This window comes from Pollachius pollachius, assembly GCF_949987615.1.
Source record: "Pollachius pollachius genome assembly, chromosome: 6".
NCBI classification, from domain to species: Eukaryota; Metazoa; Chordata; class Actinopteri; order Gadiformes; family Gadidae; genus Pollachius; species Pollachius pollachius.
Genome location: NC_136939.1, coordinates 12,047,594 through 12,069,189, shown reverse-complemented (window position 1 = coordinate 12,069,189; position 21,596 = coordinate 12,047,594). Strand labels below are relative to the sequence as shown.

General features: G+C 44.4%; 1 protein-coding gene across 2 annotated transcripts in view; it reads left to right on the top strand.

Annotated features, from left to right (window-relative positions):
• cblb (Cbl proto-oncogene B, E3 ubiquitin protein ligase) overlaps positions 1-21,596 on the top strand; it is a 48,023-nt gene that overhangs the window by 8,100 nt on the left and 18,327 nt on the right. For both annotated transcript variants that reach the window (XM_079737701.1, XM_079737700.1), the window contains exons 4-10: positions 6,051-6,197; positions 8,297-8,453; positions 10,506-10,627; positions 12,443-12,580; positions 13,351-13,438; positions 13,974-14,105; positions 20,762-20,965. In XM_079737701.1, coding sequence (XP_079593827.1) covers positions 6,051-6,197; positions 8,297-8,453; positions 10,506-10,627; positions 12,443-12,580; positions 13,351-13,438; positions 13,974-14,105; positions 20,762-20,965 — 988 coding nt within the window. The remainder of the gene's footprint in view (positions 1-6,050; positions 6,198-8,296; positions 8,454-10,505; positions 10,628-12,442; positions 12,581-13,350; positions 13,439-13,973; positions 14,106-20,761; positions 20,966-21,596) is intronic.

Genomic DNA, 21,596 nt, shown 5'->3' with positions numbered 1-21,596 from the left:
ACCCAAGTATGCCTTGAAGTTGCTCTGTCGCTCATAAGCAGTCTTTCCCTTGTACGGGGGACGAATGGGGACGTTGGGGGACAAGCTGAGGGAGTGGCAGTGAGATGAGTAAAGCATTACAGTAAGTGGAGCCATCTGTGGAGGAAGTGTGGAAGGAAGTAAAACTCCCATGGTGTGTGTGGGTGACTGTTCCTTTTGGAGCTCATGTCCTAACTGTAAATCGTTTGATGTTGGACATTGAATGTGTAATCACTGTCGTTGTGCCTGAATGGTGTGTATATCATCACATTACTTTCACCCCACCTTTCTACTCTAGCTTTGTTATCCCTCTAAAATTTTAATATTAGCCGTATTAGACCGTCCCTGCTCCTCGATTTGGTGACCTAATGAATAGCATTTTAAGAGCCTTCTCTCTCCTCTTTCGCTGACTTAATGGACAGCGTCACCGGGGTATTAGCTCTTTTTTGCCAACCAAACTCTTTGAGCAAACTGCGTGAATAATTGATGTTATAATTGGTCCTCAAAAAACAATCAAAAATACACTTGCTGGAGTGTGGAGTACTCAGCCGCTCAGTCTTCCCTCTCCTACTACACGCCTCCTTGCAATTATGTCATGATGCGTCGTTATCTCTCACAAATACACCTTTTAAGCATCTCCCCTCTCACATCTCATCCCCTCTTATTCTCGGGGCTAATGAATTGAAGAGCATAAAGTGCCCGGTCATGGCCGCTATCTCCCGAAGCCTTTTTTTAAAAAAAGGAAGAGGAATGAAATGCTAAATTTCATCTAATCCTCCCAGGCCCAGAATCAGCCAGCAAGTGATAAGAAAAAACTGCTGAGGCTCACGTCTACCAGGGAAATTCAGTGTTGTCAGTTATGTTTAGTGATGCTACTTAAGCACACCGTATCGTGTGCATGCCCCGCTATTTCTACCTTAAACGCTAGCATCTCTCCAGAGATTGTTGCTGGTAGAGCAACAAGAGGATAGCAAAACATAATAAAAAATAAATGGCAAAATAAAAAATAAATAAATGATATATATATATATATATATATATATATATATATATATATATATATATATATATATATATATATATATAAATGAGCTTAGCTTCATCAAAACTTTATCTTATTCCCTGAAGATGTCTCCTAAGCCATTCAGCCAAGGTAGCAAACATGTTGAAACATGATGAAACCACATCAGCTATTTTCCATGATCTTATTTGGTGGCTGCTGTTATGCTACCTCCATTTAAGCCATGCTAGGTGCTGTAACCACAGTAGCGGCATCATAGCGCCACATAGTCTAACGTATTCTAATGTCGATATTGTTTGTTATCTCTTTGCTATACCACCCTTTGAAATAAGGTAGTGCAGCACTGTAGCAACGCAGTGGAGCCACTATGCTAATCTCAATGGTTTTATTGTATCATTGTGGTGCTACCAACTGACTTTTCAGTCATTTCAGTTTGCTTTGCTTCCCTTCCGTTTAAAAATATTGAAGTGACAAATTTGAGCAAAAAAAGGAACAGCTGAATCATGCGTGTGGACTGTTGAGCACTGATGGTTTGAGTCAGGACATGTATACATTACTTTGGGAGAAATTAGCTAGATAATGGTTAGCCTTGCTGTCACCGGCCTTGCTAATCGACACACACAGCATTAGGAGCACTAATGAATGGTTACTTGAGTGCCGGGTCTTTTAGAACTCGATAGAGCGGCAAACACAGACCTCTTAATGGTTGTTGATAGGGCTTGTCCCACCATACAAGGAGGGACAAACCCTGTAAAAAACACATTATTGAAACAGGCCCTGAACTCAAACTCAAAACAACCCGACGGTACACCTTGCTGTTTCGCTGATCAAAAGGGACATTTCACTTCAGCTTGTTTGTTCCAGAAATTATGCACAGGTGGATTACCTCACACTTAGAGATTCCTTTTACCGAGCTGTGCTCATTAAAGGTTGTAATGCATAACATCCTGCTCCTGCATAGTGATAGGAGACTGTTCGATGTCTGTTCTGCTTGGATTGCGTTCAGCTAATGTCCATTATGTTAGCATCTTCATCTACTCTCAGCCATCCCTTTTCTTTTTAAAGGGAGAGTGCTGAGAGCGCTGGACCCAGTTCAGGTACCAGGGCTGGACCCAGTAGTAAGAGTACAATGCCAGGATTCCCCAGACTGATTAAAGCGCTATTAAGTGACTGGAGAATGACTGGAAGGGCATGAGTTCACTGTGGAGGCTAATTGGTTTTATTGTTGATAAACAATAACGCTTTGTTAGTCATTAAACGCCATGCTTATCTTACCGCACGCCCCCCCCCCCCCCCCCTCGAGCAACCTTCACCTTCAGCCAACTTACCAGCTCTTTATGTTTATTTGTCTTTATTCTTTTTATTGAAATATTTTTCATTTGACTCAATATAGCCTTCATTATCTCACTTATCATTATTATCAGTTAAGCCTGTCACTTAGAATTGAAGGAATGTTCAGAGCAATGTATTGCTCACGGATGGTAGATTTGCCTGTACAAATGTAATTTATTGGTGGTATCTCCTGATGCCACCTTGCTAGGATCTGAGGATATTTTGGGCTGTATAATCTCAGTCTGTGCAGCTCTCTCCCCTGCTTCCTTTGTCCTGGAGCCGATTGACGAGACACCTCCAGCTTTGACTGCTCAGTGACCTTTAAAGGTTGAGCGTTGCGGCCTATATATCGTTATAAATATTTTATTGGGCTGATTTTGTTACAACAAGCTACTATTCCATGCACCTCGCGATTCACTGCCAAAGCTTTAGGCTTTCTCCCAGAGTGCATTTGATGCACAATTAAGCCGAAGTTGTAAAGTGAAATCCTAGATCAATGCTGGGTGAGCAGACGGACAAAGAGCTCGCCTCGAGCGCTTGCTGATTGTCAGGGACATTTTTTAGACAACATGGCGATGCATAACTTGGCACTTTCATTTAAAATGTGCCGAAAGCTCTGACCTGTGGCAAATCTTTCTGCTGGTTGAATTTACAAAATGTAATTCCTTCTGCAGGCTGTGATGAGATGCCGTTGAAATGGTCTGGTCTGCCAAACTCTTTGCAGTTTGTTTGCTATCATTGTTCTAGGATTCTGACCAGGAGCGTCGCTAGCAATTGAAAACATCCGGGGCTGTAGCCCAGAAGTGAGAGTCCTTTTAAAACTGGGGTTCGGGGGTTTGTCCCCCGGGAAAATTTGAAAATCGGCTGATGAACATGCAATTGTAACGTAGTTTGAGAAGTAAAGGAAAGACCAATCGTCATGTCTGACTCACGTCAGGGCAGGCCTACTGAGTAGGTTAATGTTAACGTTAAGGATAGGAAAGTGCACCACATGCACCAGCAGCCAAAATGAGACATTAGAAAAGCCTGTAGCCAAATAAACACTGTCATGTGCCTACCCGATGTCAAGTGGTCCGGGTAAACAGCAATATCGACTGATGGGCTATGCATAGAGAATCAAATTTGCAACATTTTGCAACAAATGATTCTAAATCTGCCCATAAATGTACACATTTTGCGGTTTTCCCTGGCTACAATATTGCATCTGTCAGTTGTCAAATTTGCTGAACAAAATGTTAAACTTCAATAATTGTTCATAGTCAACTTGAATGGACTATAGTCCATTTATTTAAGCTCTCAACAGCATATACAGCTTTGCCACATCGGCGGGAAAACACGGCACACGTAAAGTACATCCATGGAATCAGCCGTTCAAAACCAGTCTGCATGAATCGTATGACAACTGGATGGCAAGGGATGCGGACAAAGAATACAACGCAGGGGGGAACATGAGAGCCCCCGCTCGCCGCATACTAGTAGCCTGGGTGCTTAAAGCGTGGAACAAGCTGGATACGGAGCGGGTGAAAAACTCCTTAAAAGTGTGTGTGTGTGTGTGTGTGTGTGTGTGTGTGTGTGTGTGTGTGTGTGTGTGTGTGTGTGTGTGTGTGTGTGTGTGCATGCGTGCAGGCGTTATTCGATTGCCTGGTAAACATGTACGGTAATATTCATACTGGTTTAAATAATACATTTGATAGTATTTCCCATCGTTGCTGAGCAAGAGTTTTGTTCGAACATTCAGTGATAGAAACAAATAAAAGCCCGGGCTATTGAAGTTTTACGGTACCACTGTCATGCACCTACCCGATGTTAAGTGGTCTGGGTTGAATTCACTGCGGGTCTCTCTTCTTATATCCATTTTACCAAAGATATTCTATTGATATTCTATTCAAAACTCTGATCTCACTAAAAAGCTAGCAGCACGAAACAGCATTATCGACGAGATGCACTATGCATAGAGAAGAAAGAATACCGACGTTGAATTTGCAACATTTTGCAACAAATTATTCTAAATCTGGCCATATATGGACACGTCATAATTTTGTGGTTTTCACTAGCTACAATGTTGCATATCTGGCTGTTGATAATGCAACCACAAAGAAGTAAACTCTACGAGGTTATTTTCATCATTATGTTTTTCTTTTTTTTTTGACGGCACAGCGATGCGGGGCTATTCCCAGAAGATGCGGGGCTATAGCCTCGAATGCCCAGGTCTAACGACGCGCCTGATTCTGACTCATGGTGCTCCGATTCTGACTCATTGTGTCGGATTCTGACTCATTTGTCTTTCGGCCAAATAGGGGTTCTTCTGCATCATTTTTGTTCAATAGACAAATACCACCACATTAACATGGATTCTGCGGTAGAAGTTACAAGTCAAAGTTAAATTCCGTGGTTTTTGATGACGTGCCCACACAGACTTCAGAATACCCTGCATAATGCTGATACTACAAACATACCAACGCGTTAGCACACGCTAAAATACCATAGCCAGAATGTGATTAAGGACCATCGAGACCTACTGCGGAGAACTGACACAACACAGGATAACATTAACATAATTGGCTGTTTACCAATCCACAACACTTGTATCCTTGTGTGTGATTTCGGAAGTTCTTCCAACATGTTACAGATTATATTCCTCCAAGCCAAATGCGAGTGATCTAGACTAGAAGTAGCGTTTAAGTGAGCTAAAAGTTTTCTTTTATTTTTTACTTGCCGATGAACACCCTTCCCTTGTTTTTGTTTTTTCGGCTTTTCAAGGATTCGAGAATCCAAAAGTTGCTGGTCCGAAGTTGTGCTCAAGGTGTTAGTCGTACGCCGTGCACATGTGTGTGCACACACACTGCCCTCCCAAAGCTGGTTATCAGGACCCCGCAGCCTGTATTCTCCCTTTGTTCCATTCGTGCACACCTTGGGCAAAGTCACCCCGTCTGCCTTGCTTGTGCGTTCTCTTCCGCTGTCTGTCTGTTAGTCTCTGCATGCGCGCGTGTGTTTGTGTGTATCTAGCTGCCTGTTTTCTTATCTCTGGGAGCTCGACAAATCCCAGCGCCCAAAGCAGTGGGATGAGGGAATCAACAATATTCCCTTCTCCTACCCCGGTGAAAAAAAATCAAGAAATAAGCAGACAACTGCCAAAACAATTAATGCTGGGCACATCCTTTGCTAAATCCCTTGAAGATCAAAGAATTGGGCTCTGCATCTCTGTATGTGAATAATACTGTAAGATAACACGTCCCATGCTGTATGGGTCTAAACGGCAACAATGCTAATCCTCTCCTACCCCCAGGCCAAGCAAGACGTATGGCTAAACAGATCAAAGCCTGCCTCTGCCTTGATTATTAGGTAGGAGGGAAATGCAGTTTTGAAATATTTACTGTATATTATAAACACTTTTTTTCGTGTTGACAGCAGGCGTTGAAGTCTGGCACCAACTGTTGACACATAGGGCAAGATATTGTTGATATGCAACTTGAAATGATTCGTTGGAAAGGATTGTCATTTTTTGGTGATTTTGACATTGCAGGTCTTAAGCTTATTGATGTATTTTTCTCTTTTTCTTTCCTTTTTTGCATAACGATGTTTTAATTTTTTAAAAGCATTGGAGAAGAGTACCAGAGCTCATTCATTTAACGGTCATGCTCTGTGTGTGGTTCTTGTTGTCTTTTCTGTGGTTCTGCAGGAGGAACCTGACCAAGCTGTCCCTGATCTTCAGCCACATGCTGGCGGAGATCAAAGCCATCTTCCCCGGGGGACACTTCCAGGGAGACACCTTCCGCATCACCAAGGCCGACGCCGCAGAGTTCTGGAGGAGATTCTTCGGAGACAAGTACTGTGACCCAAATGTTTTTAGTGGTTGTTGTGCTTGTATTTCTTGTGTAAACACGGCTGTCTGACCCCAGCCTCGCTAGTTGTCCCTAGGGGCCACACAAAACGTTCTGCCGCACTCGGAATATGATTCCCGGAGGAAAGGAGGGTAACGAGGGTGTGTGTGTGTGTGTTTGTGTGTGTGTGTGTGTGTGTGTGTGTGTGTGTGTGTGTGTGTGTGTGTGTGTGTGTGTGTGTGTGTTAGTAGTAATGCTTATTATGCAAAGTTACACATGCTGTGCACAGACACATGCACACACACACGTACACGCACACACACAAACACATCCGCCAGCCACACCCTGCTGAAATCCAATGCTACGCACAGATACTCATTGTCCCCTCAATTAGCTGTAGAACCCATGAGAAGGCACTACTTCAGTCCTTCCGGTCGTTTGTGCACACACAAACACTCAGACACAAACACACACACACACACTCACACACACACACACACACACACACACACACACACACATTGATAAACATGCCGGTGTTGACAACATCTCAGCGTTCCCTCTGTTCTCAGTGTGCAGTACAGTCCATATTTGTCCTGGATTGTTTTGTTTTGTTTCTCTGTCGACACCTCCAAAGTTTATGTACGGCAACGGAAGTGGAAACTTAACGCAGGGCTATTTCAGTCTGGTTGATTCCTATTGAAATCACTAAATAGTTTTCCTTATCCAGTATTCAGAGTTCTATCTTTTATTATAGAATGCGTTGAGCTTATTCTTATGTCATTACTTGTGTAACATTTAGAACAGCCAGGGTCGTACCATAACTACATAAATTTACTGTGTGCCTTAATTAGCATGAATTATGGCACGTATTGCTCATAAGGTGCACCCCGGGTTGGATGAGGCTGTATGCCGCCAGTTTCAAATTCATACTCATAATGTTCCACCTGGTACGAAGATAGCTACGTTTCCCCCCTTTATTGTCTGACTACCTCCTTAGTTAATCACATCACCGGTTCCTCAATGGGTATGGAAAGCTTGTTTCAGTAGCTGCGTTTCCACCCCCCTGATTTTATGCGAATTTTGAAGTATCGAATGAGTAAACGGTGATGGAAACACCAAAATTCGCATAAAAATCCTCTAATTCACAAAAAAGTTTATCCGCTCGCTTGAGGTGGTTTTTGAGAAATGCTAAAGAGAGTAAATGCGCAAAATGGGAGATGGAAACACACTTTTCATCAATATATATATATTTTTAAGCGTTTGTATACATAGACATCCTATATCATATATGATATAGGATGTCTATGTTTGTATATCCTTTAACTATACCGTGTCCATTAATCCCTGATATATGGACACCTAAGTAATTCCAGTTAAATTGTCTGTTCAGCCTTCAAAACGAGAGCTGGTAAGTTGTGGAAAATGCATTAAACTGTAATCAGACAACACGGTTATATGCTATAGACCCTGGAGTATGTGGTATAAAGGCTGCAACGAATTTCGAATTATAAATATGTACAATGTATCCTTTAAATACCGCTGAAGAGGTAAAACTTTTCGTTGCTCTCATCGAAGAAAAAAACATTACAGCTATTTTAGATGGAAAACAAAGCAATTCCACTCAGGATCTAAGAGAGGCTGTTATCAAAAGGATACGACAAGCCCTGGAATGTGTGTAGTTTTTCACTCCAACCACTCGATGGAAACGCACCTAATTCGAATTTCTTTTTTGCGAACATTCTAAAGATTCGCTTCACCTTTTAGATGGAATCGGGACTATTGTCACCGCATCTGCCAACCAGAGTATGACTGGATTGACTCATATCATGTACTCGCATGACAATTGTTAGGGCTACAGGGATTTTTTACTCCAGAGAGAAAACAAACCAAACAGAAATGATTATTATTGGAGACTGATATTAATAATGAAGTACAATTATGGTTTGATTGTGGATATTGAAAAATTTAGCAGATTTTCCAGGAGCGCCACCATTTGTCACAAAAAAGGCCACGGTTGGTTTTTCGATGGACGGAACGAAAAGGCTAGACAGATTACTATTTGATTACTGACCCACGTCCCGGACATTCATCTCTCCTGCAGGACGATAGTGCCGTGGAAGGTCTTCCGACAGTGCCTTCATGAAGTGCATCTCATCAGCTCTGGGCTGGAGGCCATGGCCCTCAAGTCCACCATCGACCTCACGTGCAACGACTACATCTCCGTGTTCGAGTTCGACATCTTCACACGCCTCTTCCAGGTCGGTTTGGCACGGCTTCAGAAACATCGTTATTGTTTGTGTTTCTTTTGTTCATGTTTCTTACATTTTGTTCATGTAAAATCACTTATTTTGCCCTCTTTATCGTCAACATAAACACATTCCCTTTGAAATGGATTCTTTTCAAAATATTTCCCTGGATGATTAATATGAGACGTGAATTAATAACTCATGGCTTTCGAGAGCAGACTCGTCTTCTTTCATGCTCGTTCTTTTGTTTTTTTTCTTGGTATCGTGCTGGATAGCATTTGGCTCTGACCAACTGGTCACACTCACACACACACACACGCACACACGCACACACACACACACACACACACACACACACACACACACACACACACACACACACACACACACACACTAACCCACCCACAGTGGCGATTTATTAGCAGTCATAATGTGCACTTCAATCACCTGCTGTTAGATTTACGTGCCATCTCACCCACCCTCCACGCTGGCCCAGATAACAGATTTAGCGCTTCAAGACTCAGCTTGTTGTTGCTTCTTAACCGCCCTATACCTCAAAATACCGGCCAAGGTGCCACTAGTGCCTTTCCGGAACCAATTGAACCCAAGAAAAAAATAGGCCTGCAGATGTCATTTTCCCTCAGAGGTGTTCGTTCTTAAGTGTGTGTTTGCATGTGAATGTGTTTGTCTGTTTTTGTGTGTTGGTGTGTGTGTGTGTATGTGTGTGTGTGATCCCCTCTTACTTCCCCTGCTGCTTCGGATATTTTTGAAATATTTGCTCTGGGTTTTTGGATGTGCGTTTTGGTTTGTTTTATATTTTTTATTTTTTCAAATTTGTATCCTTTTATAAGAGTCTAGTTTTTTGTCCGGCCCTTGACAGATTGCTGGCCCATGTGGTTTCAAGATGTATGTGTGTGTGTGGGCGGCTGGGGGCCCCTCAGCGTGTGCGCTTGTGCTTTGGCAGGATCCCTGCTCTCTTTAGTCTGTTTGGATCAACAGTATTACATTGTGGCCATGAGCGAAATAAAAAAAAAGTTTTCCTTTTTTTCTACTAACTTCAATGTGACTGCAGACTGCTCTAAATGTGTGTGTTTGTACAGAAGATCATTCCCAGGGCAGCAATTATAGCTGTCGACTTAAATTTGAAGTATGCCAAACAGCATTAACGTTCCCTCAAGTGAAAAAAGGAGCACAGTAGAAGGATCTCGATTGGAGGGGTGGTTGGAACGTCGATTTGATTGACTTTAGGAATGGGGATGTCAATCCAAGTCTAGGCTGATACACACAAACGCACACTCTGATGCCGACATGGGTCTTCCCTTGATCTGGAGTGATTCAGTGGTCAGGAAACGTGGGACGAAAAACATGAAATATCCCAACGATAAATAAGGTGAACACAAGTGGTTCCAAACGGAAACGCACCAGGCTGTCAAACCCCTAAAACCGCCAACCGACCAAGCTGTTTTTCTGATAGATTGCTGCTAACAAGATCAAGGAAGACGCATCCGCTATCTTCAGACACAAGCTTGATCAAAGACATCCCTTCATCCTTCCATGTTTTTTAAGGTTAAAAAACCTAAAGAGATATTGCCGTGATGTGAATCACATCAGGTTCTAACCATCTTAAAAATAGCATTGACATATGTGTGTATCGTACATCCATTGCTCAACCTTGTTAAAAATAGTGTCAAGACACAAGGTGTGTGGGGTTATCTGGCCTCCTAAAGAGGCTGCCCCCAGGATTAACTAGGATCGGCCCCCAGTTCTCTCTTACCGACCCCCACCCTCCTCCACACAGAAACATTCTCCAGGGATATATGGGTCCACAAAATGGTTCGAAGTTTGTTAGCAGAAATGCAAACATTCTCTCAGTGTGTGTGTGTGTGTGTGTGTGTGTGTGTGTGTGTGTGTGTGTGTGTGTGTGTTTGTATGTATGTTTGTGGCTAGCTTTGCTGCCATTCTGCCCGGGACAGCTGTGTACGTGCTGTTTACAAACTAGCAAGCTCGTGTGTAAATGTCTGTGTCGTGTGTCCTCCTAACTCTCTCTCCATGTCACCTTCCCAGCCTTGGGGGTCCATCTTGAGGAACTGGAATTTCCTGGCGGTGACTCACCCGGGCTACATGGCGTTCCTCACTTACGACGAAGTCAAGGCCCGGCTGCACAAGTACATCAACAAGCCCGGAAGGTGAGGTGTTAATTTCTGCCTGCGTCAGAGTGTGTGTGTGTGTGTGTGTGTGGGGGGGGGGTATGCATGCGTTTTTGGGCTTGCATTACAGATTTCCTATGTCCTATGTTAAAGGTAGTTCTCTTACCCGGGTACCCAGGATGTTTCGGTTGAATGACCCCTAAACCTAACCCATTTATAAATAATAATTTGAACAGAATTGCTAGGGAATCTGATCTCATGTTCCAACAGTGTTTGAAACGGAGTGGCCATTATTTCACTCAGGCACAAAGGACTCAATGAAGCACATAATCTCTTGTTCCAAAATCTCTCCAAAAACGTTGAAGGTTAAACTTATTGAAGGCTGACATACTTAATAACTGACTCATCAACGCATGAAACCTTTCTAAGCAGCGTATCGAGGGAGGTCTGAAATAACAGGTAGGTGGCTGATACAATTATGAATCATCATAGGCATACCCCAGTCATGAAGAATACAGATTCTTAAGACACAAGTCATGAACCTACATAGGGGCACAAACACACACTCTGACTTTCCTGGTGATTATGCGAGCGGGTGTGTGTGTGTGTTTAGATCAGTCATTGATGATGAGCTGCCAGTTCCAGGCACACATGTTCATTCAACAGCCACCTCTCGAGCGTTCTGCATTCATCTGCTCGGAATAGGAGACCACTATCTTTACCGCTGGTTTTATTCACTGAAGATGCAAGTATACGTGACTTTCCGGTTGACAAGCGGAAAGTTTGTAGAGTTCCAAGGAGGCAGCCACCAATGAGGTGTCTTCACCACACAGGCACACTCACATAGGGTTTTCAAACTCTAGCAGCGAAAGATGCTTTCACAATTAGAGATGGTCTTAACTTATGACTTCCTCAGAAAGAATGTGTCATGCCTGCTCAGGTTTGAATGGTATTGACCTGATACTGTGGAGGTTCCACTAAAATGAGCACGACATTTGAGATCAACTTGTTTTTAGGAAATAATGTATGTATTTCTGTTAAGATTCACCTTCTTAGGGTCTCGTTTTTTTCAGAAATTGATGGCAGCATTATTAAACATTAGCAAATGCAGGAATATATTATTATATAGCCTTTGCATAGGGGTTTGGGTTAGTGTTAGTGTTTATGGATTGAATTAACCCTAACCCTAGCCCTATTAAATAATGTATGAATTAATACCTTAGTTAGCATGAACACCATTAGTAAACCTAAATGATTACTAGACATTAGTTAGCTGTCAATAACAGTTGCTTATGACTGATAAACTAATGCCAATTAGTGGTTAATGAATGTGCCCATATTGCAAAGTGTTGCTACCATTTTTCCTTAACTAGAATAAATCTCAATCTCATGTTATCATAAAGGTTGGCTTAAATTGATGACACCATTAGCCCCTTTTGCTTCACGCTCCACCCTGTAACACGATGTCCAGACACCATGGAACCAACAGACCTCTGTACTAGCACAGTAGCATGAATGGCTCCAGGATATTCTAGTAGTGGTTAGAGACCAAAAGGTTCTGGGTCCAAACCCCAACATCTGAAGTCTACCTGTAGGCGTCTTTGAGCAAAGTCTAACCCCCCCCTTCCTGCTCCTTCATGAAACGTATATTAAAATGTAGTTGTTTTTAGATACAAATATTAGTACCCTGCTATTTGTGCCATATCTTTGTTAGCCACTGCCTGCATCTTACTGCGGGGCATAAATTGTCAGGTTACCAAAGCCTTTTGTGAGCAAGCGAAATGACAAAGAAATAATCCCAGTTTGTTATTGGAGCGTTATTTTGACTGATTGTGTTTGTGTGTGTATATCCAGCTACATCTTCAGACTGAGCTGTACGCGGCTGGGCCAGTGGGCCATCGGCTACGTGACCAACGACGGGAACATCCTGCAGACCATCCCGAACAACAAGCCACTGTTCCAGGCCCTTATTGACGGCTACAGGGAGGGCTTGTATGTAACGCACGCACACACACAACACACACGCTTACACCCGCAGTCAGGCACCCACTGCATCACTCCACGTTTCACTCCATCCCATTGATCCAGTTGTCCTCGACTCTCTGCCACGGGCAAACAGGCGGTCATGACTGACCACTGGCATGCATAGGCCAACCTCCTAAAATGTGTTTGAAAGGCACAAGACCAATGTAAAGGAAAAGGGATTCCCAAAATGAAAAATTTTTCAATTTTGTTTTGTTTTATTTTTTTCTAGTTTAGTTATTTATTTGCGAGCTCTTTGAGCCTTTGTGCCTTTCATGCTGGCATGGTTTGTTGCCGGCTGTTTACATCCAGTCTTTGTCAGCATTTTTTGCCATTATTGATTGTATTGAGATTTCATTCCTCTAAATTTTGTTTACTTATTTCAGCCATGTCTGGCTCAATAAACGCTAAACACGATCATTAAAAGCAATGGAAACCACCCATCCTGTTTCTGCTGTCGGCAGAGTCTTTCTAATTATTTTGTCCAATGATGTTGTTATGAGTGTTCTCCGGGAACATCTGTTAGGTAACGGCAGGATGAAATAAGTTGAATTAATACACCAAATGCCGAAACGCTCAATACACCTTACACACACAATCTGCAACACTGTAGCTCAATATTATTACTATTTACTATCAAGCCATAGCAGATGCCACTGCAAGGAAAATATTGAACTGTGTGCACACGTTGGATGTTTGAGTGAACATTCAGCCCCCACTGAATCATTTGTCTCCTGCAGTTATTTGTTCCCAGACGGCCGCAGCTACAACCCAGACCTCAGTGACCTGTGTGAGCCCACGCCACACGACCACATCAAAGTCACTCAGGTGGCCATCACACACACACACACACACACATACACACACTCATAGCGCAGGCAGAGACCCTGGACCCGCAGTTGTGTCACTGTTCAATAAGAGCCATCTGTGCACAGGCACATGCACCCCGTGAACGTAGGCAGAATTGTTGACAGAATTATCAGAGTCAACGGATGACTCACTCACTGCATCTGGTAATTATTTTCTTCCTTTTGTGTGTGTGTGTGGGTACGTGTGTATGCGGGTGTTGTGCACGCATATTACAATGTATAGGTTTATTTATTTAACCTTTATTGACTTTATAACAAGAGAAAAACTATTTTGAATAAAAATGTAATGTGGTAAAGCTTTCAAGGGTGCCATGGTCAAGGTAGGCAGCAGCAGCCAACAACGCAGTTTCAGACAACAGTGCGGTCGAAGTTCACCAAAATCGAATCAAATCAAACTACAGCAAATCACAACACAGGCTATTCAAACAAGCACTGTAGACCGGCAAAGCAGGCTTCTTTACAGTGTGTGTAAATACTCCTTTCTCCCCCAACAGGAGCAGTACGAGCTGTACTGCGAGATGGGCTCCACCTTCCAGCTGTGTAAGATCTGCGCGGAGAACGACAAGGACGTGAAGATTGAGCCCTGCGGTCACCTGATGTGCACCTCCTGCCTCACCGCCTGGCAGGTAAGCTGAAGGGTGACCCACCATCCACAGCAGGCCATAGACACTCCCGGTCCACTTTTGACCAATGCGTGCTCCGTTGTACACTTATTTTCCTGGTGCATTATGGGTCTCAAAGGGACACGCCGAGATATCTGTAAATTGGCGTTCACCTCTCTTGTCCAGATTCAGACGATTTGTTGAATTCCAAATTCTTTATTGTGCGTCCAGAAGGGGAGCGCGCTAGGTTAGCGCGAGATTTTCCGTAAGCCTTATTGACTTGCAAAGTTGCAGTAGCTGCTAGCTTCGGATCATGTGAGGGTTAATACGCTTTGAATTACTTAATAACGATTTAAAACGTGTTCCAAATAGTCCCTCATTCAAAACGATTGCCAGTTACAAGAGGTACATTGTAGTTTGTTCACAAAAACAAAGATCATTCGGCACTATTTTTGGCGCAGTGATTATGAGGCAACATGTCACGCAATGACATTACAGCTGCTTTTGGCTAGGTCGTCTCCGCAGAAGGTATGCTGTCACGTAGGACTTATGATTGATGACCTTTGTTCAGCTTGTCTGTGAGGCCCATACACTTAACGGCAATGGATTTGCAAGCAACAATTAGTGTTCCAATTCCCCCTAAAGGTATTCCTTAAATAGTGTACTATATGTTGTTCACTATAGAGGGAATAAGGGACCAAGTGAGCCAATTTGAACATCGCCTCCAACTGCAAACTACTTCCCATAAATATTGAATGCTAAAACATGCACATTTTTCAGACTTGTATCCGTTTGAATACAGCCGCTGGGTCCTTAGTGTGACAAATGCGTCATGCTTGTTATCGCTACAACTCAACAATTCAATTCGCACTTCCTCTAATTCTTCAGCGTCGTATATATATCTCCCCATGTTGCTTTCACTACACTTTGAATCCTACCCAACCTCGCCTTTCCCGACATTTCAGGCACGCGTTTTATTAGTACATTCATAAAGTAGACTCTTTAATCCAAAGCATCTTGCAGTGATTTATTTTAAGCACATGCAATATATGAGCTGATGGGGGGTGTTTGACTCCCAGGCGAAAAGTTGTGAGTGTAACTCCCTGGACGATCCATGTGCAGATACAAAGACGTGCATTGCATCCTGCCAATGATGAAAATAATGTAAAAGGGCTATTAAACATGCATCTTGTGTGTCATGGAAACACTGTTGTATTCAGCATTCAGAGTGCAGAGCTGTGGGGCTTTTCCACAGCTCCATTCATCCCTGTTTGCCTGCCTCTCTCTCCCATGATTCTTTGCGTCCGTCCTAATCAGATTCCATATATCAATTTGGGACGGAAGTGAAAAACTAGAACTTGTGTGTGTCTATGCTCGCCTGTATGCGTGCGTGCATGTGTGTGTGTTTGTGAGGTGAGTGTGTGTGTGTGTTTGCGAGTGAGGGGTGGGTCAGTCAGTGGGTGTGTGTGTGTGTGTGTGTGTGTGTGTGTGTGTGTGTGTGTGTGAGGGGGGGGTTCAGTGTATTTGCGTGTGTGTGTTTGCAATGTATGTTTGTGTGTGTGTGTTTGTGTGCGTTCGTGCTGATATGAGCCCTGGAGCATGTCAGTAATTATCATGCGCCTTATGAGTCGCTTGACGAATCCAGAGATCTGTCCTGCTCCTACCACGTCTCTCTCTCTCGCTCTATCCCTCTCTCTCTCTCTCCCTCTCTCCCTCTCTCTCTCTCTCTCTCTCTCTCTCTCCCTCTCTCTCTCTCCCTCTCTCCCTCTCTCTCTCCCTCTCTCCCTCTCTCTCTCCCTCTCTCTCTCTCCCTCTCTCCCTCTCTCTCTCTTCTTCTCTCCCTCTCTATCTCTCCTTACATCCAACCAGCTCTCTCATCTTCTCCACTCTCCTGTCTCCTTGATCCCGTTCTCCTCTGTTTGGCCGGGCTATCTGCGTTTCAATCGGCCCGTGAAAGAGCTCTTCCTCTATATCTCTCTATCTCTCTCTCCCCCCCCCCCCAACAACAAACAACACTAATGCCCTATTGTGCCCAAGTCAGTTAGTCAAGTCACTTTGGTTAGCAGGAGAAAGTTATAAAATCTGTCATTGTTATGAGCTCTGGTCGAAGGTTGTTCCTTTGTTTCATGGCCATAAAACAAACATGATTATCAAAGAGAGGGCTTGTATTGGGGAATTCAGCACCCCCCCCCCCCCCCCCCCCCCCCCCTCCCCCCAGGAGTGATTAGCTCTGAGATTTATTCTGAGCAGAGTGTAACAAAAGTTCCTTAAGGCGGATGGAGCAGTGAGTAAACAGACACAAACACACACACACGCGCGTGCACGCACACGCACTAGCACTGCGCTCACTCAGATGGTAAGCAAGCCTGGCAGTGCGCTGACTGTCCCAGTCCTGGCTCTATTGCAAGGTTATTTTGGCAGTTGGACAAAGTGTTACATCCCTAGTCAGAATTACTAAACTGAACCAAAAAACTTTTTTTTTTTTTTTGTTTCCTTCGCTTTAATTGCAACACAACAATGGGCCACACGAGCCAATGGCAGTGATGTCATGCACACACACACACACGCACGCACGCACGCACGCACACACACATACACACACAAACTCATACTGTATACACATAAACATACATACACGTACAAACACATGCACACACACAGGTTGGCAACTGTGTGTGGTTTTACTGCTTTTATGAGATTGTCATGATTTCCAGCCTTCATGCGGTAGAGGCGAAGTGTTTGTCTGTGCGTATGTGTGAGAGAGAGGGTGTGTGAGCTGTTCTCTGGTCTGTAAACCACACAAGTCACGCCCACACAAACAGAGTTTTGTTTCTCTGTCACGCTTCCTGTTTTGGTAAGGGGCCCACGAAAGCCCTGGCCCCCGCTGCTACAGGGGTCCACTGGGCTCCCACTGGCTTGGAGTGGGTGTTGAGCCAGTGGTGTGTATGTGTGTGTGTGTGTGTGTGTGTGTGTGTGTGTGTGTGTGTGTGTGTGTGTGTGTGTGTATGTCAGTGCGTGGGTGAGAAGGTATGACCAAATGACTGTTTTCTCCTGCTTCAGGATTCTGTGAGTCACCTGACCAGGTGGTTCCCTGAGAGAGGGGGCTCTCTTTCTCTCTCTTTCGCTCTCTCTCTCGTGCTCTACCCCGCCTCTCGGTTTCTTTGTCACTCACTGTCTCTCTCTCTCTCTCTCTTTCAACTCCTCTCTCTCATGCACTCAGTCCTTCCCCCGCTCTCTCTCTCTCTTTCTCTCTAACTCTCGCCCTCTACACATCTCTCAATTCTCATTCTCTCACCTGTCTCTCACCTCTTAACCTCTCTGTCTCTCTGTCTCTCTCTTTGTCTCTCTCTCTCTCTGTCTCTTACCTCTAAACCTCTCTGTCTCTCTCTCTGTCTCTTTCTCTCTCTCTCTCTCTCTCTCTGTCTCTGTCTCTCTCTTACTCTCTCTCTCTCTCTGTCTCTCTCTCTCTGTCTCTCTCTCTCTCTTACTCTCTCTCTCTCTCTCTGTCTCACCTCTAAACCTCTCTGTCTCTCTCTTTGTCTCTCTCTCTCTCTCTGTCTCTCACCTCTAAACCTCTCTGTCTCTCTCTCTCTCTCTCTCTGTCTCTCTCTCTGTCTCTCTCTCTCTTACTCTCTCTCTCTCTGTCTCTCTCTCTCTGTCTCTCTCTCTCTCTTACTCTCTCTCTCTCTCTGTCTCTCACCTCTAAACCTCTCTGTCTCTGACTCTCTCTGTCTCTCTCTCTATCTCTCTCTCTCTCTCTACCTCTCTCTCTCTATTTCTCTCTTTCCATCTCTCTCCTTTACCGTCTCTCTCTTTCCATCCCTCTGTGTCTTTCTCCATTTTTCTGTGTCTCCCTCTCTACATCTCTCTACGTCCCCCCCTACATCTCTGTTGCTCTATGCATAGAGCGAGGGTAGCCTATATAGGCTCTTGGCCCCCCCCTCACCCCAACGCTCGCTCAGTGAGGAACAGCTGGCCGCTGACGTGCGTTTGTTCCACATCCTGTTCTCGGTAATGACGCCGTTTGATCTCGTTTGATCTTTGACCCCTCCCCCATCTCCTTCATTGGTGGGTTCAAAGTTCTAAGTGGGGCTCAGTAACAAATGAGGCATGCCTCAAACCCCTCAAAGCACCGTTCCAGGTGTGGAACATGAGTGTGTCGCGATGATATATACGATTTACATGATGTTTTCTTTCTTCTATTTTTATCTTATTCTATTTCTATACTTTTATCCCGAGCTCAATAAGAAGAAGATGGCGACAAAGCATCCCTTGGCCAATCTGCTCTGACCTGATTGGTTTAAACACTGTCTGTTGGGTTTTGGCATAATGTAGTCACACAAATCAGAAGTCTAAAGTCTAAAGTCTGATAGACGCATGATATGATCTGGATGACGTTTCACTGTCTTTCGTCGCTACAATAAACCAATTGTGCTGCTGGAGGCGGTAATCTGTAACCGCGTGATTGACATTAACAACATTAACTTGGCCAGCACTAGTAAACTTGTGGGAAGACAAACTAAATCATTCTGTTCAGACATCGGCGTTCTTAGAAAGTGTTCGAAATGTTTCCAATCAATACCTCAATTTGATTCCTGCCCGTGTTCCTTTGCTGCATGTCCTTTCCTATATCTCCCATACCTTCCTGTCTATCTCACTATATCATAAAAGCATATCAATCCTAAAAAAACTTTCTTTAAACTGTTTCTCCTTGGTAGAATATCTCCCTAACAAAATGCAAACAAGGCTTAGCTTGTGCAGTTCTGTTCCGCAATAGAAGAGTAGGACTGCTTGATCCCAGATGAGACTTACAGTAACAGGAACTAGATCTCACCGCAAGCCTCCACCATGTCGCCAAGTCATGGTCAAACTCTTTACAAATATGGTAACGGCCAATGAGGCCATGAATTTGTTGTAATGTGACTGATGAAGTTGCTCTCAAGCTGCTGCTGGTGGTTAAAACATGGCAGACATGTCAGGGAGCCAATCAATGCCAACAAAACAAAAGGAGAGGAGGGGCATTGCTATATGTGTCGCTAAAGAATGTCTTCCCGTATTGCTTAGTCATGCCTTTGGCCTGTAATGTAATTGTGTGTGAGTGTGTGTGTGTTGGCTTCAACCTCCTCTCTTTTAACCTCCCACTCCATCCCATCTCTGGCCTTGTTAGGATCTTGTTTCAAACACCCTCTGCCCCCATGACCCGCCAAGCAACCCCCCTCCCCCCCAACCCACACACCCTCACCATCCCAACCACATGTGCGTCTTCAATTGCAGCCTTTGTTCTGAGTAAACATGGTCTGGCTTTGATTGCCAGCACCAGCACCACCAGCACATCCACCACCACCACCAGCACCCCATCCCTCCATCCCATCCCTCCATCCAGTCAGAGAAATGTTGTAACAGAATTCTCTCCTCCAAAATCCCTTTTATATTCCAATCATGAGACACACACACACACACACACACACACACACACACAAGTCACTCTCCTACATACACACACTCACACTCAAACAAACACACATAAACACACGCACAGCACACACACACAGCACACACACATAGCACACACACACACACACACACACACACACACCAAAAGCCACAAGGTCTGGCCCTCTCCCACTTGCCTCACAGTCACAGGCGGCCACATCGTGCCTTTTATCGTGGAGAACGTGCACACTCTTCCGTGCACACTCACCTGTGTGGGCGTGCATGAGGGACGTGCACGGCCAGGGCAGGGTCGGTGAAGACGCGTGGAGCCCAGTAGTTCCCCATCGTCCTGCCAGCTGAGTGGAACCAGACCAGTCCCTCTCTCTCTCTGGTCTCCTAATGGCTTCCACATGCCGCCACAGCGACACAAACCATGTTCAGCACATTGTTATCAATCACTCAACAAAAAATCATGAATGTCATCTATCATGTCTATAAATGTACCCGGCATCTGTCTGCCATCATCTTGCTGGGAGTGGGGAAGTCAGTGTGTATCAGTGTGTGTGTGTGTGTGTGTGTGTGTGTGTGTGTGTGTGTGTGCGTGTGTGTGTGTGTGTGTGTGCGTGGGTGCGTGGGTGCGTGGGTGCGTGGGTGTGTGGGTGTGTATTTGTTGTTGGTTTTAAGATATAGGATAACATTTGGTGTTGAGTAAAAAAACGATTTAAAACTAATTTGATACATATCGATAAACAGCACACATAGCAAGGTGTCAGATGTTGTGGTTTAGTGGAGGAAAATGTGTCGGTGCGTATCTTTGTCAAGTTAGCTAATTTGTCTTAATTATAACAACCACAAATCAATAGGGATTTTTTAATCATTGTAATCTTTTTTAAATTATGGGATATGAGTATCATCACTCATCTTATCCGTTTGTGTGTGTGTGTATTTGTGTTTCTGTTTGTGTGTGTGTGTCTGTTTATATGTCTGTATGCGTGTATCTCTCGTGTTTCTGTGTATATGTTTATGTTGATGTGTGTGTGTGTGACTGTATGTATGTTTCTGTCTATGTGTGTGTTTCTGTCCATGTGTATGTGTGTGTTTATGTCTATGTGTATGCATGCATGTATGTGTGCGTGCATGTGTGTGTGTGTGTGTGCGTGCATGTATATATACGTGTACGTGTATGTGTGTGTTTCTGTCTATATGTGTGTGTGTGTTTCTGTCTTATGTGCGTGCTTTGGTGCCAGGAGTCAGACGGCCAGGGCTGTCCGTTCTGCCGCTGTGAGATCAAGGGGACCGAGCCCATCATCGTGGACCCCTTTGACCCGCGCAACGAGGGCGCCCGCTGCTTCTTCCTGGACCAGTTCAGCTGTCCTGCCCTGGAGCTGGACGACGAGGACGACCGCCTGGACGACTGCCTGGTCATGAACGGACTGGCTAACATCAGGAAGGTAATGGGGGGGAGGGGGGGTGCGGTGTATACACACATACACCGCAGTGGGGTAGCCGGCTCCCTGCTTCCTTCCTAAGGACGCGATGGTCGAGGGTTTGTTGTGAGGCCTACTCTGTCACCCTTGTTCTACAACAGATGGGGCGAGCTCCAGCCCGGTGCCTCCAGAGTGCCCTGTTTCCTAATTAGACATCTTTAGGCCTTAGGGGTCGCAACCGTTTCCTATGGAAAGTTTTCCCTAGGAGCATGAATGTTGTTGTTTTAAGGGAGCCGTGGTAGAAATGTCCAATGCGACCCGGCCCGTGGAAGCACTAACCCTTTTTTTGGGCGTCATGCTGCCGGTGTCCAGGCTCAGATCTCAATATGAATATCTAATTTTAATATCTATAATCAATAAGCGGATTGCGAGATTGGGGCTAGCTTCGTGAAGTTGGTTGAAACCAATCAAGGTAGAAGATCTATTACTTGTCAGGAAGAAACCAATATTTATTCTACTACGTCCAGAGCATAAAATGCTGCGAATATTTTCGTCTAAAACAATTTTCAACACGCGGCAAAGGATTTGCGCGACAAAGAGAATTTCTATTAGCCGACTAATGAAGACGTCTGGGAGAGATGTTCTTATCAGAGAC